The sequence below is a fragment of the Megachile rotundata genome, chromosome 13 (assembly GCF_050947335.1).
Source record: "Megachile rotundata isolate GNS110a chromosome 13, iyMegRotu1, whole genome shotgun sequence".
Lineage (NCBI taxonomy): Eukaryota > Metazoa > Arthropoda > Insecta > Hymenoptera > Megachilidae > Megachile > Megachile rotundata.
In genome coordinates this window covers 8,945,968-8,970,005 of record NC_134995.1, presented here as the reverse complement: position 1 = coordinate 8,970,005, position 24,038 = coordinate 8,945,968, and the positions used below count along the sequence as shown (strand labels likewise).

The following is a 24,038-nucleotide window of genomic DNA, read 5'->3' as shown; positions in this document are numbered from 1 at the left end:
TGTAATTTAATTATTGATAAAATGTAAGGGAAAATGATAGAGTACAATGTAACAAAATTGACTGATATTAGGTTAGAATTAATTAAATTCTTCTCTGGAAGAATTAAAGTTTGAATTTTTACAAAAATGGAACAGGTGGCGCCATTTTTCGGTGAACATGGTGTACTACACACTTTTGAAACTGTAGTTTCATTAGTTGCCTCATATTGTCACTAGATGGTATCATATATATGGTCTTTACAGAAATTTTATATCAATTAATTAATAACAATAAAAAATAACTAATTTTATTGAAATTGATTCTGAATTTTATTTTACACAAGACTTAATTACTGAATGAATAGTAAAGAATTTTCTTTTTTTTTTAATAAAATTAAAAATGATCAAACGACGATAGCTGTCAATATTAATTATTTGTTCACAAAGGGAAACCGAACTCTTCTTGACCGACGACTTCGATAACAGAACTCTTCTTGACCGACGGTTTTGATAACAGAACTCTTCTTAACCGACTGCTTTGATAACAGAACTCTTCTTAACCGACTGCTTTGATAACAGAACTCTTCTTAACCGACGGCTTTAATAGCAAAACTCTTCTTAACCGACGACTCTGATGATCACCACATTTTTCACCATCAAGGCGGTCGGTCAAGAAGAGTTCTGTTATCAAAGCTGTCGATCCAGAAGAGTCCTGTTTGTATTTCTTGAACAAATGATTAATGTTTAAGACTATTACCATTTAATCGTTTTTAATTTTATTTAAAAAACAAAATCATGTACTACTTCACTCTATAATAAAACCTTAATTCAAGAATATGTCTTAAAATAAAATTTCAATTTCCATAAATTTAATTATTTTTGCAAAGTTATGAAATAATTTATTAAATATTTAGAAAGACAATACCTACATCTTCATTTCAATTAATATACTTGATTTTATTAGTCCAATTGACATGTTTAGTTTTATTGCACGCTGTTAATGCTACCTACACAGAAGTACTGTTTAATACCATATTAAACGTTTACAACGTTCTCATCAAACTTCAAAATCTCAAATTAATATTCTGTTGTCTCATTTAATTCGTCAAGGGATTATATGTTCCACAATCACCTGGTTATTATGCACCTGTATTTTCCAAACTATACTTTCACACTGGTTTATGTAACAAGAGTAATAATAAAATTATGTTTCAACGTCCACTGTTGTCCCCTTTAGCAATGTAAAATATGACATAGCGGTGCTCATAATCTGCAAAATAAAAATGAAAGTGTACATTAACATAGAGGTACAGTTTCACAATATTTCAATTTTACAAATATTAAACTAATTTCTGAAGACTACAGGAATTTCTTCTGACTGCAAGATATAACTGAATTACGTAGAGTCTCGTTATATTGCCGTTCAGCAGTACTAATGACACCATCATATACAAACAAGGTTTCCTAAAGAAAATAACATTAAAATAGCTCTTATAGCATTAAGATAACTCTGCTGATTTCAATACACATTCAACACCATTACACCCTTAATAATTTTGGGGGTGTCTCACTTGGACGTCGACCGATTGGACGGTCCCGATTCGACGCGTTCCCATTCGAAGCAGTGCCGATTCAACGCGTTCCAACTCGAAGTGGTGCCGATTCGACGCGTTCGAATTTGAAGCGGTGCCGATTTGATGCGTTCCAATTCGAAGCGGTGCCGATTCGACGCGTTCCAACTCGAAGCGGTGCCGATTCGACGCGTTCCAACTCGAAGCGGTGCCGATTCGACGCGCCCCAACTCGAAGCGGTGCCGATTCGACGCGTTCGAATTTGAAGCGATGCCGATTCGACACATTCCAACTCGGAGCGGTGCCGATTCGACGCGTTCCAATTCGAAGCGGTGCCGATTCGATGCGTTCCAATTTGAAACGGTGCCGATTCGACGCGTTTCAATTCCAAGCGGTGCCGATTCGACGCGTTCCAACTCGAAGCGGTGCCGATTCGACGCGCCCCAACTCGAAGCGGTGCCGATTCGACGCGTACCAATTCGAAGCAGTAACAATTCGACGCGTTCGAATTTGAAGCGGTGCCGATTTGACGCGTTCGAATTTGAAACGGTGCCGATTCGACGCGTTCCAACTCGAAGCGGTGCCGATTCGACGCGTTCCAATTCGAAGCGTTCCAACTCGAAGCGATGCCGATTCGACGCATTCCAACTCGGAGCGGTGCCGATTCGACGCGTACCAATTCGAAGCGGTGCCGATTCGATGCGTTCCAATTTGAAACGGCGCCGATTCGACGCGTTTCAATTCCAAGCGGTGCCGATTCGACGCGTTCCAACTCGAAGCGGTGCCGATTCGACGCGCCCCAACTCGAAGCGGTGCCGATTCGACGCGTACCAATTCGAAGCAGTAACAATTCGACGCGTTCGAATTTGAAGCGGTGCCGATTTGACGCGTTCGAATTTGAAACGGTGCCGATTCGACGCGTTCCAACTCGAAGCGGTGCCGATTCGACGCGTTCCAATTCGAAGCGTTCCAACTCGAAGCGATGCCGATTCGACGCATTCCAACTCGGAGCGGTGCCGATTCGACGCGTACCAATTCGAAGCGGTGCCGATTCGATGCGTTCCAATTTGAAACGGCGCCGATTCGACGCGTTTCAATTCCAAGCGGTGCCGATTCGACGCGTTCCAATATGAAGCGATGCCGATTCGACGCGTTCCAACTCGAAGCGGTGCCGATTCGACGCATTCCAATTCGAAGCGTTCCAACTCGAAGCGGTGCCGATTCGACGCGTTTCAATTCCAAGCGGTGCCGATTCGACGCGTTCCAACTCGAAGCGGTGCCGATTCGACGCGTTCCAACTCGAAGCGGTGCCGATTCGATGCGTTCCAATTCGAAGCGGTGCCAATTTGACGCGTTTCAATTCCAAGCGGTGCCGATTCGACGCGTTCCAACTCGAAGCGGTGCCGATTCGACGCGTTCCAACTCGAAGCGGTGCCGATTCGACGCGTTCCAACTCGAAGCGGTGCCGATTCGACGCGTTCCAATTCGAAGCGGTGCCGATTCGACGCGTTTCAATTCCAAGCGGTGCCGATTCGACGCGTTCCAACTCGAAGCGGTGCCGATTCGACGCGTTCCAACTCGAAGCGGTGCCGATTCGATGCGTTTCAATTCAAAGCACTGCCGATTCAACGCGTTCCAACTTGAAGCGGTGCCGATTCGACGCGTTCCAACTCGAAGCGATGCCGATTCGACACGTTCCAATTCGAAGCTGTTAGGTTAGGTTAGGTTAGATAGGCTCTGCTTTGAAATGAACGGGTCCAATCGACACCGCTTTTAATTGGAACGCGTCCAATGGGAACCGTCCAATCAGTCTGCGTCCAAGTGGGCATCTCTCATAATTTTCCATCACTGCTGGCAATATAACGAGAGTACGAATGTAATTACACTGGTGTAAGTCTCCAGAGATATAGGAAAGAATCCACAGGCAGTTATGTGACAGCCTCGTCTCGACCTCATGATGACAATTTGCAAATCTTTTCGTATCATTTTCCCAAATTTATCTGTTGGCAGTTGCAGCCATGGCGCTGTATACATCGCTGTACCCACATTCAAACTCTCTCGTGTCATGGTGTCGCAGCTGTACGTGAACACCCATAGCTGACACAAATTCGCAGATATGAAGGATATTAGAGAAACGAGCATTGGAAGATTTAAATCTACCTGCAGAATATAGTATTGTTACAAATACGCAGATTCTCTTAACAATCTGAATTTATTGCATTCGAAAATCTACTATTTTGAGAAAGACACAAGCATACCATCTTTCATGGTGAAAGACCATGAAGGACTAATTATGAATAAATTGTGATATAAATTTGCTTTCTATGAAATAAATTGTATAAGCTTTTTCATCAGTATCTTGAATAATCTTACAATAATTGCAATAATTTACAATATAATTGCAATAGGAATTAATTGAATCGAAATAGCACTAACCAAAAACAGTTGATATCCAAGTAAACACACCAACATGCTGAACATAATCACTTGACAGAGTACAATTGCACTGAAGACTTCCTCAAACAGTGTACAAAATGCAATGACCATTTGATGTTGCCTTACACAATTTTTAAACACCATGAAATACTTGGAGGAAAAATATGAGGCACTTTTTAAATTATCTTCTTGTATGCCGGCCATTTCGCGCATGTTTTTCAGTCTGTACTGCAATATACGAAACTGGCCAGCCGCGTGCAGGCACATGATGCAGAAGATGTTGTCGAAGCAAGTGAAACCAATATTGCATTGACACAAGCTTAGAACCTAAATTAAACATAACTTAAGTATAATTATATAATTAATAACTTAATTATTAAAGTTAAATTAAGTATTAAATTATGATACTGGAAATGAAATATTTTTGAGAAACAAATTTTATGTATAAGCACTCTGTTATTTTAGAGCTAATGAAAAATACTGTGTACGTTTTAATAACTTGTTAGTAAAAATTGAGAGATGCAGAAATTTGTTAACATTAGTTTGCAGATGTACGAAAATATTGAAGTTAATTTGTACATATACAAAGATGTAAATAATAATTTGATATACTTAGTTAATAATAGTCAGGTGTCCAATCATATTAATACTAATATATGGACAAGAAAAAATTAATTAACTTAACATATCAATAATTAAGATTGTGTGAACCATAATTTATTGAAATAGCAGCATATGTTAATTTTCACAATAAAATTCTTAATTCAACATTTCAGTGGCTTTAAAGTTCAGTTTAGTTTAAAGAAGTCAAGAAATCAAGAAATGTGCATTAGAGTTTAATTTACAGTGAATATAAATTGATAGTACCTGCAGAACGTACATTATTTCAAAGTATGGCGACATGGACACAGGCAGATCCAGCCACATATGAAAAAGCAGCACCCTCTCTGATTCATTCTTTCCTATATTCACTAAAAAACAATTACAAATCATTTATTTATTAAAAATACATTTGTTATGCAATTCGTGACGTACCATCATAGTGACATGCAAAACGACGATGTACAAAAATAATTGTAAAATTAAGAATAATAAAGAAAATGAGTACTCACATAGAATAGGTCTCACAGAATACAGAACAACCGTCAACTGCGAAACGAATGTGAACGAGCAGACAAAATAAATGCAGATACGTTTCGTACCAGCAAAGATTTGAATCTCCTTCTGACTGTAGTTCGAATGCCAGAAATTCTTCTGCATAAACTCTATCAGACGCAGAAACTTTTTCTTCTTAACCGATAGAAAGCATAGCTTTACCAAAATTATAATTATACCTGACACGTTAACAAGGATATAGGTGCACATCTGTAATCACAGAATGTTCATTCATTAGTGGACCTTGATAGTGGAGTTCAGTTGCCAAGGTTCAATTTGCATATTTTTCTGAATATAAATTAGTATGTGTTTATCGACACGTCGACATAATTGCAAAATGTCAAAGTCGAATAATGGCAAAAATTGACTTACTAGAATACGAAAGATTTACAAAGATATCAAGATAAAAATATCTGAATGAATGTGCTGTAGCTACAATCTGAGTATTGATGTCCACAAGTCTGAGTACTGAATCCACAAGTTTCAGAACATGTCAATCCACGAGTTACAGAACATGTCAACCCACGAGTTTCAGAGCATGTCAACCCACAAGTTACAGAACATGTAAACCCACAAGTTTCAGAACATGTAAACCCACGAGTTTCAGAACATACACTACCGTCCACAAGTATCCAGCGAAATATGCATTCGCGTTGCATGAAAGTTATTCAAGTATCTGCAACAATAACTAAAATCGATTTTTTTTCTGCGAAGGTCAGAATACTGGAACGTTTTTCGATTGATAATTCTCGTTTGGAACTCATATCTCGATGGAAAAGAAGCTACAGACGAACTAAACCGAAACTGTCGAGTGCGTAGCGTTACCTCCATTCTTATCTCCATTGAGGGAACCTAAACATCTACCAACGGTTTACAAACGCTTGAAACATATCGAAGAACCCTCTGAATACGTTCAGCACCATAGAAATGAAACACAGTAGAAATTAAAATTTTTTTTAGAATCGAAAGCGTTTCATTAGATTCACAAATTTGGACTTTGTACTTCTGGACATGAATTTTACTTCCACACTTTCATTGTATAATTTGTACTTAGAAATTAATTCTATTACGTTATGATACCTCAAAAAAGATAATAATTATTAAAAATGATATGATAACCCTAAATACCTTTCATACAAAGTTCAATTATGTTTTATGTAACGAAACCAAGTGTCCGGATACTTACAGACGGTAGTGTATGTAACTAAATATTATCCACTGCGAATAACTTGAACCCGAATACCATGAACAACTTACCGTAAAGTCCCCCCAGAAATGATAAATGCCCATGCACTGCAGCCACATAGTAAACATGTTCATAATAAAGGTATAAATCACCATCAGATGTCTAAACCACAATTGCAATCGACTCCTAGCGAACCAGAAGCCTATGATCTTCAAATAAAAGAATGTTAATCTAACAGCGATATCCGTGCTGTATTTCGTCTCCATGTCCAACTTCGAACTGCCTTTGATACATACTTCACATATCCCACACTTATCAGAGCTCGTTTAATGAGACAATGTAGTATGCCTTTCATCTACGAATTACCAATTAATGACCATTCGTATATGCTTTGCAGAAAGACTTTGGTACCTTGTTTGCAAGGAGATCGATATTCTACGTCTGGGATTAATCATGCAATTAACCACCCTATATGATGATGAACCTTGTTGAAATAAGTAGTAGGTACGAAGCGGTATAGAAATACCATAGTAATTTAGCGTTGAAATAATGATTGGTGTATTGTATTGGGAAAGGGAGGTGGGGTGTTTCGAGGCAACGAACTTTGAGGTGAAGGGCTCATTCAATGGTGGATCATGTGCAGTGCAGTTGTCACAGTTGTTAAGGTTCAATTTATTTCTCGTTGCATTTTAGAATGTTTTGTATGAGTATATGTGTACGTGAGTACTCGTATGTGAGTATATGAACAATGTAGGTGTTTTGGATTTTAATCTACAGAGGTTCTACTGATTTTACAGAGGTACACATATCTCTAACACCTGCATAGTTTCTTAGTTTTGTATGAGTATGTGTACGTGAATATGTGCATATGAGTATGTGTATATGAAGAAGCATATGTGAGTATATGAATAGATGTATGTGATTCCAATTTTAATCTACAGAGGTTCTACTGATTTTACAGAGGTACACATATCTCTAACACCTACATAGTTTCTTAGTTTTGTATGAGTATGTGTACATGAATATGTGCATATGAGTATGTGTATATGAAGAAGCATATGTGAGTATATGAATAGGTGTAGGTGAATCGAATTTTAATCTACAGACGTTCTACTGATTTTGCAGAGGTACACATATCTCTAACACCTACATAGTTTCTTAGTTTTGTATGAGTATGTGTACATAAATATGTGCATATGAATATGTGTATATGAATAAGCATACATATGTGAGTATATGAATAGATGTACGTGATTCCAATTTTAATCTACAGAGGTTCTACTGATTTTACAGAGGTACACATATCTCTAACACCTACATAGTTTCTTAGTTTTGTATGAGTATGTGTATATGAATAAGCATATGTGAGTATATGAATAGGTGTATGTGATTTCAATTTTAATCTACAGAGGTTCTACTGATTTTACAGAGGTAGACATATCTTCTACTCCTACATAGAATTTCTTAAAATTTAGGTAGCCATTTTGTGAGTGAATATTTATGCATTGATTATCTGAAAACTTAGCGATTGCATATTAAAGTGGAATAGTGGGGTTAATTTTATTATGGAAAAATTATATGTGGATTTAATAATACTATGTTCCAAAATCACTTGCTTCTTATGCAAGAATTGTATTTCTCAAATAATTCACATAGGTTTAGCAAGGGTTATAATAAAATTATGTATCAACGTCTATTGTACTCCCTTTTAGCAATGTAAAGTATGACATAGCGGTGCTCATAATCTGCAAAATAAAAAAAGTACATATTCACATAGAGGTACAGAAACACAATATTTTAATTTTATAAATATTAAACTAATTTCTGAAGACTACAAAAATTTCTTCTGACTACAACATACGACTGAATTACGTATAGTCTCGTTATATTGCCGTTCAGCAGTACTGATTCCATCATATAAAAACAAAGTTTCCTAAAGACAATAACATCAAAATAACTCTGCTGATTTCAATACACATCCACCCTTAATAATTTTCCATTACATTACATCCTTAATAATTTTCCATCACTGCTGGCAATATAACGAGAGTACGAGTGTAATTACCTTGGTATAAGTTTCGAGAGATATAGGAAAGAATCCACAGGCCGTTATGTGACAGCCTCGTTTCGACCTCATGATGACAATTTGCATATCTTTTCGTATCATTTTCCCAAATTTATCTGTTGGCAGTTGCGGCCATGGTGCTTCGTACATCGCTGTACCCACACTCAAACTCTCTCGTGTCATGGTGTCGCAGCTGTACGTGAACACCCATAGCTGACACAAATTAGAAATTATGAAGGATGTCAGAGATACACGCATTGGAAGGTTTAAATCTACCTGCGGAACACAGAATTAATCATTAATTTTGTTCAGGTAATAAATAAATAAATTATTTTGTGGAAGATGAGATGAACTCTGAAGGCTATATGTTTTATTGCAATTTTTGTATTTGTGATGTGTTTGTGTGGTTTTTGAAATTATATGGGTGTTTGAAAATAGTAGATTATAAGTTTAGTGTTTTTAATGGTGGAGTTATTCTAGATAAATTAAGGTTAGAATAGATAAATTAATGCATAAATAAATTAGGAAATTTAGTGGACTTGAACACTGAAAAAGACATCTCCATAATTAACCAAAAATAAAAAGAGAGAAGTTGTGGCAATAAACGAATGTAAAATTAGAGTTCCATAACGTTCTATCCCCAGAGCCCCGAGCGCAGTGAAATATCGAGATACTATAACTCTCTTCAGTAAAATTAAACTCGTAAATTTTACAACAGTAAAACTTGAAACCAGTCATATATAAAATACTCACCAGAAATATTTGATATCCAACCAAACACACCAGCATGCTGAACATAATCACTTGGCAGAGTACAATTACTTTGAACACCTCTTCAAACAGTTTACAGAATGCAATAATAATCTGATGCTGTCGTACGCAATCTTTAAACACCACGAAACATTTGTACGAAAAATATGATGCACTGTTATTCGAATTATCTTCATGTTTGCTAGCCAGTTGGTGGACATTTTTCAGTCTGTACTGCAATATACGAAATTGACCAGCAGAATGCAGACACATGACGCAGAAGATATTGTCGAAGCAAATGTAACCGACGTCGCATTGGTACAAGCTTAGAACCTGAAGACAAACAAAATGAAGTACTTTAGAAATGCAAATTTTAATTATGAGTATAATCTTTTTGACATTTAAATAGAATTGTAAAAATAGTATTTGCTCTATAACGATAACGAACAAATTTTTATTTGTTTTTAATTTTACAAGCAAGGTAATGAAAATAATTTACAGACACACAGACAATAATGTTAACATATTGTGTTACATATTTTGTTAACAATAATGTGGAGATATATAAACAGTTTGCAGATATATAAATAAGAGACATGTATAAATGCATTGTTAATAACTTATGGATATAAAAACATACAATAATTAGAGGGTGTTTAGACGTGACAATAATAATTTACTGATATAGAAAAATTACTTAATTTCATGGTAATTCAATAATTTTACAAGATCACATAGTTGTTTATCCAATTTGTTGAAGTAGCAGTATATAATATTAAAAAAATAATATTAGAAAAATAGTGTTACGGTGTCAGGAAATTTATACCTCTGAATAAGTGGTGGCAGATAAATTGATAGTACCTGAAGAACGTACATTATTTCAAAGTATGGTGTCGTAGACAAGGGTAGATCCAGCCACATATGAAAGAGCAGCACCCTCTCTGACTCATTCTTTCCGATATTCACTGAAAAAATAATTAGGAAACGTTTATTAAAGACCTATTTCATTTTTTACTCCCTTTACGACATTATACCATCATCATCATGTGTGCAATTGATATATGAAATGATATGTGCATGATATGTGAAAATGACAATAAAAAATGACGAATACTTTCAAAGTTAAGAATTACAACAAATTTTTTTTTATATGAAGATAAAAAGTAACGAATAATTTTAAGGTTAAGAATTGCGAAAAATCTTCTTTTTTTTATATAAAGTTGAAAATAAGTACTCACGCAGAACAGGTCTTATGGAATACAGAAGGACCGTCAACTGCGAAATGAACGAAAACGAGCACACGAAATAAATGCAGATTCGCTTCGTACCAGCGAAGATTTTAATCTCTTTCTGACTATAGTTCGAGTGCCAGAAATTCCTCTGCATAAACTCTATCAGACGAAGAAACTTTTCCTTTTGAACTAATAGCAAACAAAGCTTCAGCAAAGAGATGGCTATACCCAGGATGTTCACGAAGATATACGTGCACATCTAAAATCGTAAAATGAAGCATTCATTTTCAAATTGTAGAAATGAATAACTCACATTTTGACATTTACATCAACTTTGGGGATTTAGGGATTTAGGGATTTAGGGATTTAGGGATTTGGGGATTTAGGGATTTGGGGATATAGAAATTTGGGGAGTTGCATAATTTGAGATCTGAGACTTTGGAAACATAGAAATTTGTGACTTTTGTAACTTGAGGATGTAGGTATTTGGAGATATTGGAATTTGGGAATATAAGGATTTGGAGATGTAGGACTTTAGGAATTTAGGGAGCTATACAATTTGAGATGTGAGCATTGAACAATATAGGAATTTGGGAACCTTGCAAAATCATGTTTACATTCATCAGACTTCCAGCTATCAAGCTTACATTTATCAGACTTTCAGTTATCAAGCTTACACTTATCAGACTTCCTGTTCTCAAGCTTACATTTATCAGACTTTCAGTTATCAAGCTTACACTTATCAGACTTTCAGTTATCAAGCTTACACTTATTAGACTTCCAGTTATCAAGCTTACAATTATCCAGCTTGCCAAACGCCTATGATGACCAAATTTCCACTCTTACATATCTAAATTTGTCAAGAAACTACCCTTCCATCCAAATTTTCAAATTTCCACAAACCCAAATTTCTACCCTCCTAAATATCCAAATTTCCAAATTTCCATAAATCCGTTCCACTTTTCTAAATATCCAACTTCAAATTTTCATCCGCTCAAATTTCTACATTTCTGAATACGCAAACATCCAAACTCCAACTTCAACGTTTCTAAACCCCAAACTGTCAAACCCCAAATTCCACATTCCCACATACCGATGTCAACCCACGAGTTGGCGCGTGGTGTTTAGAAGCGCCATTCCAATTGGTCAGAATAGAAAAATGGCCTCACACGCATTTTCGGCGGTATATTGGCTCTCGCGGTCGCCAATTAGGCGAAAAACAGGCAAACATCTTTCAAGTGTTACTTGCGTTCAGCAGATGTCATTCTCATTTGCCGAAATGTAACCACAAATGGGTGGGCTTCTTTGGGTCACCAACTCGTGTATTGACAACCCGTTTAATTACGAATACCTCTTTAATAACGCATCACTTACAGTATAATCACCCCAGCAGTAGTAAATCCCCATGCTCTGTATCCACAAAGCAAATACACTCATGACAATAGTATAAATCACCGTGAGACATCTGAACAATTGTTGCAATCGATTAGCGGCGAACCAGAAGCCGACGACCTTCAGATAAAAGATTGTTAATCTGACAGCGATGTCCGAAGTGTATTCCATCCCCATCACGTCCAACTTTGAACTGCCTTTGATTCAAGACTCACATATGCCACACACACGACCGCGCCAATTATCGAGACGCGACAAATGTGATCGATGAAATATGCCATTTCTTTCATCAACCAGTCATTAATTAATGACCTCTCGTACTGCCTGTGGCATTCATGTCGTGTGTAGAGAAAGTAGTATCTGTGTTGGTAATTACAGTGCTATTTGCGAGGTATGTGATCGATGTCCCACGTATGGGATTAATTGCGATACCTGTGGCTGATTATAACCCTCGTTGTAATAAATAATGGCGAACTGGATACAAAGTTGGAGGGTAGTTTAGAAGTATGATTGAAGTTATATTGTATCTTTAAAGAAATATGGGGAGGAGGCAATGAACCTCGCTGTGAGGGTGCTCGTTTGATGGTGACTATGGTGGTATACTGCGAATGGGGTCGTTGCAGTTGCCCAGGTTCAATTTTGTATACTTTCGAGTGTTCGATTGTGGGTTGGACTGTTAGGTACGAGTGGAGTTTGCGAATTTGATGGTTTGAAGATTTGGAAGTTTGGGATGTGGGAATTTAAAAACTTCAGAAACCAGCTTCTTCTTTGCTGAAAAGCGAAGGGAAGAATCGTGCGACGTTATTCCACATTAATCATCATGCTGTTTGCGAAGCATGTATGATTTATCGATGGAACATTTGGAACTTCGGCCTACTAAGTAGTAGCTACATGCTGGATGAGAGGTGGAAAGATGGAAAAGGTTGCAAGGTTTTTGTGGAAGTTCAAGAAGCATATGAAATATTACGGGAATGAACTTGGGGATGTGTTCAATTTATGGTGCAACATGTGAGGTTTTTTGAAGCGAGGTGTGACTTTGTTCAAGTATACATTGTGAATGTATACACGCGTTGATCTGTATAATACACACAAAGATGATATCTAACATTATTAAATTCAATAAATTTGATGATGTTATATGAAGTTGGAAACTTGTGAAATTATGAAGAACCTGATATTGTAACAGAACATATTTATCGTGGAATTAATGTCAACTACCTAGTTCCCATATACATATTCAACATCATGTAATAAATTTTTTACAATGCATTCGTATTATTATAATTAAGACGTGTGAAGTATTAATCAACTTTAGTTTGCGTTTCTTGCAACAGAGTAAAGTATGATCCCGCCGTAGTTAGTACCTGCAATAAGAATATTATGAAATTTATTTTCAAATACTTAAGTCATCAATTTTCTAAATTTCCAAAATCTACTGTTATCGAAATATATTTTACAAAGTAGATTTATGAAGTACATAGATTAACTTTAATGTCCGCCTGCGTAAATGTAGCCAGGGTCGGCAATATTTTTGAAGAATTAATTAAAAAAAACTTTATGAAAATTCACGAAATAATTCCACGTGTGAACAAACACCTAAAACAAACGAAAACAAAAACAACATAATATAACAAATTTAATACTTTTCCTTTGTGTGATAATTGCAACATCTACGTCTCATGTGTGAGCGGCCATTAAAGTGTTAATATATGTAACATACTGTATTTAATCTGCTCTGCAGAAAATATTTCGCTCACCCTAGTACTCGTTTCTAAAGAAACTATGAAGAATCCGAGGCCCGAAATATAACAAGATTTATAAGATCTCATAATGAGCATTATAAAATCTTTCTTTAGGTTCTCGATGCGTTTAGACGAAGGTAATTGTAGCCACGGCCCGGAGAACGCCGCTGTGGCCAATAATTCACTTTCACGTATGATGCAGTCACAACTGTACGAAAACATCACCAACTGACATACGGTGCCCAAAAAGTGGAACACGAAAATAATTTGCCTCTCGAAAATGTCTACCTATGAAACAGCTAAATGAATTTATTGTCATTAGGACCACGACGATAAAATATTAAGAACTGACTATTCGGTGTAATATAAAAACAAAAGCATTCCAAGATAAAGTACTTCTTATATTAATACTAATAATACTATAGCCACAATTTTTGTTTCGTAAAAAGAATTCGAGGCATAAACCTTGAAATGTTCGTAACAAAATTTGAAAATCATCTCGAAATAATTTACAAAAAAGTGGAGACGTAATCAAACATTTCGTACAAAATTGCAGAGTGAAAATTGAAATATCTTTTATAAAAATTTGAAATATGAACAATCAAATAAGTTGATGCATTTGAAATATAAATCTTGAAATACTTTGTACAACAATTTAAAGTGTGAAATACTTCGTAAGAGTGCAACACCGTAAAAATTGTAGATACATACTAACTAGCAGCATTTGATATCCATCCAGACAAATAAATATACTGAAAGCCAACACTTGTATGAGTACACAAGGGCTGAATACTGCATCAACTTCTTCGCAATACTCCACAAGCGCTTGGTGTTGTCGAATACAACTTTTGAAGATGTCAGTAGCATTATTCGCCAGGTCTAACAAGTTTCTCGATTCGTCATTTTTCTTCTGATTCTTAGTATATTTCTCTGATAATCTATACTGCAGCATTCGGAATTGTCCAGCAAGGTGAAGATTTATGATGCACAGAATATTGTCTAGGGAAAAATATGTGCGTCCAACCATATACACGCTTACAGCCTGCGAAAAACCATTTTTAAAGGAAATTATGTAAAAACAGTTTCCTTTTTTTATACTTGAAGTACTGTAATATTTGAATGTGATGTTTCAGAAAATAATAAAACTTGAATTTCTGATACTAATAATTCAGTAATACTGATTGAGGAAATATATAATTGAGCATGATTTAATTTACACTAAAAGTTAATCGTCATATGGTAATAAAGGAAGTATATGTCTTGCCACAATCTAAGTCAAAATAATTTTCCACTATAGCTCTAATAATTCTCCACTATTATAGTTCTAATAAGTTGAATTGAATTTTCTCATAATTCTATGATTTGTAAAGTAAAAACTGTTGGAACGTTTTTAATTGCCGCCTTCCCTACATTAGCGACATCTATGTGGGCCTTAGGCTCGAACTGCTACAAAAATGGCGTCGTGACGCCACTCGCGCTTTTGCTGCGACGCATGTTACTATAATGCTTCGTTAAAAATACTTTTACGTCTACTATTAATTAACTCAATAATGATTTTATTGTAATAAAATAAAATAAAATCATTATTGAGTTAATTAATAAAATCAAACTCTAACAAAAACTGTCTTTTACAATACTTTCACGTACACAAAGTACACATCACATTCTGTCAATAAATCGGCACCATTTTCTAGCACTTCCATTACCACAAGAGCAAACGACGAAGAGTAACTTCATGAAGTTAAAAAATATAATCGATTGTACCTGTACCGTATAACATATTTCATAATATGGCGTTTCCTGTAATGGGATAGACTTAATCCACATTCTAAAGGGAAACGCCTTATCAGATTCGTTCCTGCTTAGATTCTCTGAAATCATCGAAATTTTCTGTATTGAAAGCGAAGTTTATTATACTTATACAAGTTGCGACGTACCGATAAGTGGAGTACAGGCATATGACAGAACAGTGACTTCGGTGAAAAGGATAAAGATACAAACGAAGAACTTGCTTTTGCGTTTGCAGTCCATCAGTATCTGCAACTCGAAGTCGTCGTATTTGGCATTCAAGAAGTTGTCTACCATGTATGTAATCAGTCGGAAAAGTTTCTTTCTCCGCCAGAGGAGAATTGTAAATTTGAACATTGGAACGATCACAGATAACAAGTTCGCCAAGTCGAAAAGCACGCTCTACAAATTAAAGGAAACGGAGAATTTCAATTGTAATATATTTTAAATATATTAGTAAGGTACTGGTTGATTAATCGATGAATTTATGGATGAATAAATAACATTATTTATGAATGAATCAGTCGATTAATTTTGAATTCGCAAATTCAAAAATTGAGATGCGAACATTGGTATGTTAAGACACCAGATTTTGATCCATAAACGAACACTAGAATATAGAGCACATCACAATCGCACAGCACGCTCACCTCAAACTCCGTGGTGTAATAAATATCCGAAGTCTGTATATACGTCCCGAACAAGCACGCGAACATCGTGCAAAGTATACCGACCCTCCTGCACCATCGCTCCTTGCTGTTATCCGTGAACCATAACCCTATCATCTTCATAAAAAACGCCGTCAAGGCAAGGGAGAAATCGTCAAATAGTAAAGCCATACTGAATGTATCGACATGAAAGCTTTGAAGAAAACTTTGTACCGAGCCTTACACCGAGTCTCATCAGATACTTTGATGTGCTATTAATCACGGTGATTATTTATTCTTAATGCGGTTGATGCAGCGACAATGCCAAGGTAAAAGGGATTCGCCAAGAAATCGACTTCTTTCCGCGACGCACGTGGTTGATGAGTTATGCAAGACCCTAAGATGAGGGTAATTTCACCGCGTGAAACGTAATAACGATCAACAGCTGCATCACTGTTCTGCAGTAGGGGCACTTAGTCCGCTAAATGATCGAGGATAGTTCCGCTTGAAGTGGACACCTGTGGAAAGGGTTCGATGGGGAGGCAGTGTCGAAAGGATGATTCTCTATCCCGTATCTGACAACTGGTTATTTCGTTTATTGAACGTGAATGTTGCAGTTATGTAGTATTATGTTGAGACTTGTCTTTCTTTCAACAATGTGCTACGAAGGGGTTGCACTGAGCACGCGTTACAGATATGTAGTGTATTTAGAGAGGAATCGAAATTAGTTACGAAAATGTGATGTTTCGTTTAAGAAGATTTTGTGACGTGAAGTTGTGTGACGTGAAGAAATTATGTGACGTGATTGTGTGATGATCTGAGTGGGAATGTAATGTGTGAAGAAGAAAAATGTTGAATGCTTTGGTTGTTGTGATATAGGTATCGTTGTATGTACAAAATTATTAAATACTGGGTGGACAGAGTAAAAGAGGTCCTCGATATCACGTGACCCTTTTATAGCGCATAATTCAAATATGACATACAATATGACTTTTTAATATTTAAAATGTATAATAAAAACATTGTACATCTAACTGTAAAAAATTAGTGATTCATATGAAATACCACATTAATAAGTTCGATGATATGTAACATTATGTTTGAATGTAATAAATACGATTATATCATATGGAGCAGTAGTAACTTCATCAAAAGAAATTACAAGGAATATCATATTGTAACAGATCACATTTATCATATAAAAATGGTCAATAGCTTAGTTGCAATATGTATCATCGTCTGTATCTGTAAGCGTAGGTATCTTTAATGCATGGTTATTGTAATTATTATATGTGAACTATGAACTAATATTATTTTGGGCTTGCTGCAACAGAGTGAAGTACGATCCCGCTGTTGTTATCACCTGCAACAGGAAAATTATGAAATTCATTTGAAATTCCCAAGTCATCAGATTTCTGAATTTTCAAAATCTACTGTTATCTAAATACATTTTTCAGAGTAGATTTATGAAGTACATAAATTAACTTTAATGGCCGCCTACGTAAACGTAGCCAGGGTCCGCAATATTTTTGAAGAATTAATTTAAAAAAACTTTATGTAAATTCACAAACTAATTCCACGTGTGAACAAACACCTAAAACAAACGAAAACAAAAACAACATATTATAACAAATTTAATATTTTTCCTTTGCGTGATAATTGCAACATCTACGTCTCATGTGTGAGCGGCCATTAAAGTGTTAATATATGTAATATACTGTATTTAATCTGCTCTGCAGAAAATATTTCGCTCACCCTAGTACACGTTTCCAAAGAAACTATGAAGAATCCGCTGCCCGAAATACAGCAAGGCTTATTAGATCTCATGATGAGCATTATAAAATCTTTCTTTAGGTTCTCGATGCGTTTAGACGCAGGTAATTGTAGCCACGGCCCGGAGAACGCCGCTGTGGCTAAGTTTACACTTTCACGTATGATACAGTCACAGCTGTACGAAAACATGATTAATTGACATACGGTCGTCAGGAGATGGAAAAAGAAAATTACTTTCCTCTGGACCAGATCTACCTATGGAACAGCTGAATAAATTTATTGCCATTAGGTCCACAACGTAAAAATAAATACTGACTATTCGATGTAATATAAAAATAAAAGAAAATCCCAAGATAAAGTATGGTGTACTTCATATATTAATACTAATAATACTATAGCCACAATTTTTGCTTCGTAAAAAGAATTCGAAGCATAAACCTTGAAATGTTCATAACGAATTTTGAAAATCATCTAGAAATAATTTACAAAAAAGTGGACACGTAATCAAACATTTCGTACAAAATTGCAGAGTGAAACTTGAAATATCTTTTATAAAAATTTCAAATATGAACAATCAAATATTTGGTGCATTTGAAATATAAATCTTGAAATACTTTGTACAACAATTTAAAGCGTGAAATACTTCGTAAGTGTGCATTATCGTACAAATTGTAGATGCATACTAACCAGTAGCACCTGAAATCCATCCAGACAAATGAGCATACTGAACGCCAACACTTGTACGAGTACAATAAGGCCGAATACTTCTTGCAACTGCTTGCAATACGTAATGAGTGCCTGATGCTGTCGAATGCAGCTTTTAAACACGTCAGAAGCATTATTTTTTAGGTACAAGTCTGATTTCTGATCGAGTCCGTTCTGAACCTGTCCACTGTATTTGTCTGACAATCTGTATTGCAGTATTCGAAATTGTCCAGCGATATGAAGGTTTATTATGCAGAGGACATTGTCCATGGAAAAATAGGAGAATCCAATGGAAAACGAGGCTAGTGCCTGTAAAAATATGGTTGTTGTAAAATAAGATATGTCCAAAAAGTTTCATGTCTACTAAAAATTTTGAATATTATTTTATAATAGTTATATTGATAGTGAATATCACGAGGCACTGAACATAAGTACCTGTGTGATATAAGCGATTTCAAAATATGGCGTCGCCTGTATTGGCACATTAAGATACATTTTGAAGGGTAGCACCCTTTCGGATTCGTTCTTGAACAAATTCACTGGAATAAATAATGTTTAAAGTAAATAAATAATGTCTAAGAATTAAAAACGAAGATATTACTTTTTATACCCGAAAGTGTTGCAGATTACGTACCAAGAAGTGGAGCGCAGACGTAAGACACAATCGTCAATTCGGTAAAGCAGACAGAGCTACAAACGAAGAAACTGCATTTGCGTTTGCACGTGGTCAGTATCGACGTTTCAAAGTCGTCGTAATCAGCCTCCAAAAAGTTTCGCACCATGTATGCTATCAGGCGGAAAAGTTTCTTTCTGCGTGGGAGCAGAATCAGTATTTTAATCAAGGGCACTAGTATCGATAAAAGGTTCAACAATCCAAAAATAAGGTTCTGTGCACAGAAGAAATTAAACTTATCAAACAAGACAATTTGCCAAATTGAACAAATTTTCGAAAGCTTCATTATAGGCACTGACCTCAACATCGTCTAAGGAGTGGTAGATGATCGTCGTCTGTAGATATATCCCGAAGAGAATCATCCACATCGTAAAATACAAAGTGACGCACCTGAGCCAGCGTTCGCCACGACCGCCCGCGAACCACAACCCTATTAGTTTCATAAAAAACGCTGTAACAGCGACGGAGAAGTCGTCCACTCGTAAAATAGTCATACCGAGTTTAATCACTGGACGTTTCGACATGAAAGCTTTGAAGGAAACTTTGTATCGAGCCTTACACCGAGTCTCATCAGATACTTTGATGTGCTATTAATCACGGTGATTATTTATTCTTAATGCGGTCGATGCAGCGACAATGCCAAGGTAAAAGGGATTCGCCAAGAAATCGACTTCTTTCCGCGATGCACGTGGTTGATGAGTTATGCAAGACCTTAAGATGAGGGTAATTTCACCGCGTGAAACGTAATAACGATCAACAGCTGCATCACTGTTCTGCAGTCGGGGCACTTAGTCCGCTAAATGATCGAGGATAGTTCCGCTTGAAGTGGACACCTGTGGAAAGGGTTCGATGGGGAGGCAGGGTCGAGGGGATGATTCTCTACCCCGTGTCTGACAACTGGTTATTTCGTTTATTGAACGTGTATGTTGCAGTTATGTAGTATTATGTTGAGGCTTGTCTTTCTTTCAACAATGTGCTGCGAAGGGGTTGCACTGAGCACATGTTACAGATATATAGTGTATTTAGAGAGGAATCGAAATTCGTTATGAAAATGTGATGTTTCGTTTAAGGAGATTTTGTGACGTGAAAAAATTATGTGACGTGATTGTGTGATGATCTGAGTGGGAATGTACTGTGTGAAGAGGAAAAATGTCGAATGCTTTGGTTGTTGTGATATAGGTATCGTTGTATGTACAAAATTATTAAATACTGGGTGGACAGAGTAAAGGAGGTCCTCGATATCACGTGACCCTTCTATGGCGCTCAATTCAAATATGATATACAATATGACTTTTTAATATTTAAAATGTATAATAAAAACATTGTACATCTAACTGTAAAAAATTAGTGATTCATATGAAATACCACATTAATAAGTGCGATGATATGTAACATTATGTTTGAATGCAATAAATACGATTATATCGTATGGAGCAGTAGTAACTTCATCAAAAGAAATTACAAGGAATATCATATTGTAACAGATCACATTTATCATATAAAAATGGTCAATAGCTTGGTTGCAATATGTATCATCGTCTGTATCTGTAAGCGTACCTATCTTTAATGCATGGTTATTGTAATTATTATATGTGAACTATGAACTAATATTATTTTGGGCTTGCTGCAACAGAGTGAAGTACGATCCCGCTGTTGTTATCACCTGCAACAGGAAAATTATGAAATTCATTTGAAATTCCCAAGTCATCAAATTTCTGAATTTTCAAAATCTACTGTTATCTAAATATATTTTTCGGAGTAGATTTATGAAGTACATAGATTAACTTTAATGTCCGCCTGCGTAAATGTAGCCAGGGTCGGCAATATTTTTGAAGAATTCGTTTTAAAAAACTTTATATAAATTCACGAACTAATTCCACGTGTGAACAAACACCTAAAACAAACGAAAACAAAAACAACATAACATAACAAATAATAACATAATATAACAAATTTAATATTTTTCCTTTGCGTGATAATTGCAGCACCTACGTCTCATGTGTGACCGGCCATTAAAGTGTTAATATATGTAACATACTGTATTTAATCTGCTCTGCAGAAAATATTTCGCTCACCCTGGTACACGTTTCCAAAGAAACTATGAAGAATCCGCTGCCCGAAATACAGCATGGTTTATTAGATCTCATGATGAGCATTATAAAATCTTTCTTTAGGTTCTCGATGCGTTTAGACGCAGGTAATTGTAGCCACGGCCCGGAGAACGCCGCTGTGGCTAAGTTTACACTTTCACGTATGATACAGTCACAGCTGTACGAAAACATGATTAATTGACATACGGTCGTCAGGAGATGGAAAAAGAAAATTACTTTCCTCTGGACCAGATCTACCTATGGAACAGCTGAATAAATTTATTGCCATTAGGTCCACAACGATAAAATAAATACTGACTATTCGATGTAATATAAAAATAAAAGAAAATCTCAATATAAAGTATGGTGTACTTCATATATTAATACTAACAATACTATAGTCACAATTTTTGCTTCGTAAAAAGAATTCGAGGCATAAACCTTGAAATGTTTGTAACAAAATTTGAAAATCGTCTAGAAATAATTTACAAAAAAGTGGAGACGTGATCAAACATTTCGTACAATATTGCAGAGTATGAAACTTGAAATATCTTTTATAAAAATTTCAAATACGATCAATCAAATATTTCGTGCATTTGAAATATAAATTTTGAAATACTTTGTACAACAATTTAAAATGTGAAATACTTCGTATGTAAGTGCAATATCGTACAAATTGTAGATGCATACTAACCAGTAACACCTGAAATCCATCCAGACAAATGAGCATACTGAACGTCATCACTTGTACGAGTACAATAAGGCCGAATACTTCTTGCAACTGCTTGCAATACGTAATGAGTGTCTGATGCTGTCGAATGCAGCTTTTAAACACGTCAGAAGCATTATTTTTTAGGTACAAGTCTGATTTCTGATCGAGTCCGTTCTGAACCTGTCCACTGTATTTGTCTGACAATCTGTATTGCAGTATTCGAAATTGTCCAGCGATATGAAGGTTTATTATGCAGAGGACATTGTCCAAGGAAAAATAGGAGAATCCAACGGGACACAAGGCTAGTACCTGTAAAAATATGGCTGTTGTAAAATAAGATATGTCCAAAAAGTTTCATGTCTACTAAAAATTTTGAATATTATTTTATAATAGTTATATTGATAGTGAATATCACGAGACACTGAACATAAGTACCTGTGTGATATAAGCGATTTCAAAATATGGCGTCGCCTGTATTGGCAGATTAACATACATTTTGAAGGGTAGCACCCTTTCGGATTCGTTCATGAACAAATTCACTGGAATAAATAATGTTTAGAGTGAATAAATAATGTCTAAGAATTAAAAACGAAGATATTACTTTTTATACTGGAAAGTGTTGCAGATTACGTACCAAGAAGTGGAGCGCAGACGTAAGACACAATCGTCAATTCGGTAAAGCAGACAGAGCCACAAACGAAGAAAGTGCATTTGCGTTTGCACGTGGTCAGTATCGACGTTTCAAAGTCGTCGTAATCAGCCTTCAAAAAGTTTCGCACCATGTATGCTATCAGGCCGAAAAGTTTTTTTCTGCGTGGGAGCAGAGCCAACATTTTAATCAACGGCACCAGTACCGATAAAAGGTTCAACAATCCAAAAATAAGGTTCTGTGAACAGAAGAAATTAAACTTATTAAACAAGACTATTTGCCAAATTGAACAAATTATCGAAAGCTTCATTTTAGGTACTGACCTCAACATCGTCTAAGGAGTGGTACATGATCGTCGTCTGAAGATATATCCCAAAGAAAAGCGACCACATCGTAAAAGACAAAGTGACGCACCTGAGCCAGCGTTCGCCACGACCGCCCGCGAACCACAACCCGATTAGTTTCATAAAAAACGCTGTAACAGCGACGGAGAAGTCGTCCACTCGTAAAATAGTCATACCGAGTTTAATCACTGGACGTTTCGACATGAAAGCTTTGAAGGAAGCTTTGTATCGAGCCTTACACCGAGTCTCATCAGATACTTTGATGTGCTATTAATCACGGTGATTATTTATTCTTAATGCGGTTGATGCAGCGACAATGCCAAGGTAAAAGGGATTCGCCAAGAAATCGACTTCTTTCCGCGACGCACGTGGTTGATGAGTTATGCAAGACCCTAAGATGAGGGTAATTTCACCGCGTGAAACGTAATAACGATCAACAGCTGCATCACTGTTCTGCAGCAGGGGCACTTAGTCCGCTAAATGATCGAGGATAGTTCCGCTTGAAGTGGACACCTGTGGAAAGGGTTCGATGGGGAGGCAGTGTCGAGGGGATGATTCTCTATCCCGTATCTGACAACTGGATATTTCGTTTATTGAACGTGAATGTTGCAGTTATGTAGTATTATGTTGAGACTTGTCTTTCTTTCAACAATGTGCTGCGAAGGGGTTGCACTGAGCACATGTTACAGATATTGTTGCGTGAACAGCGCGGATTCGGGCACCCGACACTATTCTGACCCAGTCACGATTTAACGAGCTCTGAGCCTGGTTTTAAGTGATAATTGTGATGTGACGATTCGATTGAAGGTTCGGTGTTCGAGATATTAGTCGATTCGTTCGTGGTTTCGGTCTTTATTATTCGAGATACAAATGAGTTCGTTCGTGATTTAGATGTGATATTTGAGACGTTCACTGATTACTGTTCGCGACTTAGACGCGTGTTGATTGTGATAGTATCGTGTTCCTTTTCGTGTTTTAGCTACGTGTTGTTCGTTGTATTACTAAGTTCTTTTCGTGATTTCGATATGTGATGTTTGAGATATATTCGTGTTCTTTCGTCTTTCGCCAAAGTGGCTGTCGATGTTACCTCGGAATCGGTAATTAGGAAGGGGATGTGTACGTTCATTGGTAGCTGATTTTTGAGAGGTG

The 24,038-nt window shown here is 36.3% G+C and overlaps 4 protein-coding genes across 4 annotated transcripts; all 4 read right to left on the bottom strand.

Annotated features, from left to right (window-relative positions):
- Positions 1-976: 976 nt before the first annotated feature.
- On the bottom strand, positions 977-12,189 carry LOC100879545 (uncharacterized). Its single transcript, XM_076539257.1, has 12 exons — positions 11,749-12,189; positions 10,381-10,633; positions 10,004-10,107; positions 9,146-9,475; positions 8,393-8,668; positions 8,030-8,072; positions 6,399-6,610; positions 5,099-5,351; positions 4,854-4,957; positions 3,987-4,313; positions 3,435-3,710; positions 977-1,249 (listed from the first exon to the last, which is right to left on the bottom strand). The coding sequence occupies exons 1-12, from the start codon at positions 11,941-11,943 to the stop codon at positions 1,184-1,186; spliced, it is 2,439 nt and encodes an 812-aa protein (XP_076395372.1). The 5' UTR covers positions 11,944-12,189; the 3' UTR covers positions 977-1,183.
- An 807-nt stretch (positions 12,190-12,996) lies between these two features.
- On the bottom strand, positions 12,997-16,135 carry LOC100879656 (uncharacterized). The gene is made up of 7 exons (XM_076539256.1): positions 15,947-16,135; positions 15,446-15,698; positions 15,172-15,379; positions 14,607-14,685; positions 14,220-14,550; positions 13,524-13,796; positions 12,997-13,130 (listed from the first exon to the last, which is right to left on the bottom strand). The coding sequence occupies exons 1-6, from the start codon at positions 16,133-16,135 to the stop codon at positions 13,711-13,713; spliced, it is 1,146 nt and encodes a 381-aa protein (XP_076395371.1). The 3' UTR covers positions 12,997-13,130; positions 13,524-13,710.
- Positions 16,136-16,914: 779 nt separating this feature from the next.
- On the bottom strand, positions 16,915-19,304 carry LOC100879763 (odorant receptor 10-like). Its single transcript, XM_012297309.2, has 5 exons — positions 19,056-19,304; positions 18,857-18,960; positions 18,404-18,730; positions 17,699-17,971; positions 16,915-17,306 (listed from the first exon to the last, which is right to left on the bottom strand). Exons 1-5 carry the CDS (start codon positions 19,201-19,203, stop codon positions 17,241-17,243), a joined length of 918 nt encoding a protein of 305 aa, XP_012152699.1. The 5' UTR covers positions 19,204-19,304; the 3' UTR covers positions 16,915-17,240.
- Positions 19,305-19,794: 490 nt separating this feature from the next.
- Positions 19,795-22,430, bottom strand: LOC100879874 (odorant receptor 10-like). The gene is made up of 4 exons (XM_003708321.3): positions 22,332-22,430; positions 21,879-22,205; positions 21,170-21,442; positions 19,795-20,757 (listed from the first exon to the last, which is right to left on the bottom strand). Exons 1-4 carry the CDS (start codon positions 22,422-22,424, stop codon positions 20,692-20,694), a joined length of 759 nt encoding a protein of 252 aa, XP_003708369.3. The 5' UTR covers positions 22,425-22,430; the 3' UTR covers positions 19,795-20,691.
- Positions 22,431-24,038: the final 1,608 nt, after the last annotated feature.

Coding starts and splice junctions, on each gene's coding strand:
- LOC100879874 (XM_003708321.3), bottom strand. CDS start 22,424: ATGAACGAATCCGAAAGGGTGCTACCCTTCAAAATGTATGTTAATCTG. Junction 22,206..22,331: donor AAATCGCTTATATCACACAG/GTACTTATGTTC, acceptor ATATTTTTACAG/GTACTAGCCTTGTGTCCCGT. Junction 20,758..21,169: donor CTTTGGAAACGTGTACCAGG/GTGAGCGAAATA, acceptor TTCCTGTTGCAG/GTGATAACAACAGCGGGATC.
- LOC100879545 (XM_076539257.1), bottom strand. CDS start 11,943: ATGGGGATGGAATACACTTCGGACATCGCTGTCAGATTAACAATCTTT. Junction 10,634..11,748: donor ACTGCTGGGGTGATTATACT/GTAAGTGATGCG, acceptor TTACGATTTTAG/ATGTGCACGTATATCTTCGT. Junction 1,250..3,434: donor CTCTGGAGACTTACACCAGT/GTAATTACATTC, acceptor TTTATTTTGCAG/ATTATGAGCACCGCTATGTC.
- LOC100879656 (XM_076539256.1), bottom strand. CDS start 16,135: ATGGCTTTACTATTTGACGATTTCTCCCTTGCCTTGACGGCGTTTTTT. Junction 15,380..15,445: donor TGCCTGTACTCCACTTATCG/GTACGTCGCAAC, acceptor CGATGATTTCAG/AGAATCTAAGCAGGAACGAA. Junction 14,686..15,171: donor TGCCGATTTATTGACAGAAT/GTGATGTGTACT, acceptor TTCCTCAATCAG/TATTACTGAATTATTAGTAT.
- LOC100879763 (XM_012297309.2), bottom strand. CDS start 19,203: ATGGTGCGAAACTTTTTGGAGGCTGATTACGACGACTTTGAAACGTCG. Junction 18,731..18,856: donor AAATCGCTTATATCACACAG/GTACTTATGTTC, acceptor ATATTTTTACAG/GCACTAGCCTCGTTTTCCAT. Junction 17,307..17,698: donor CTTTGGAAACGTGTACTAGG/GTGAGCGAAATA, acceptor TTCCTGTTGCAG/GTGATAACAACAGCGGGATC.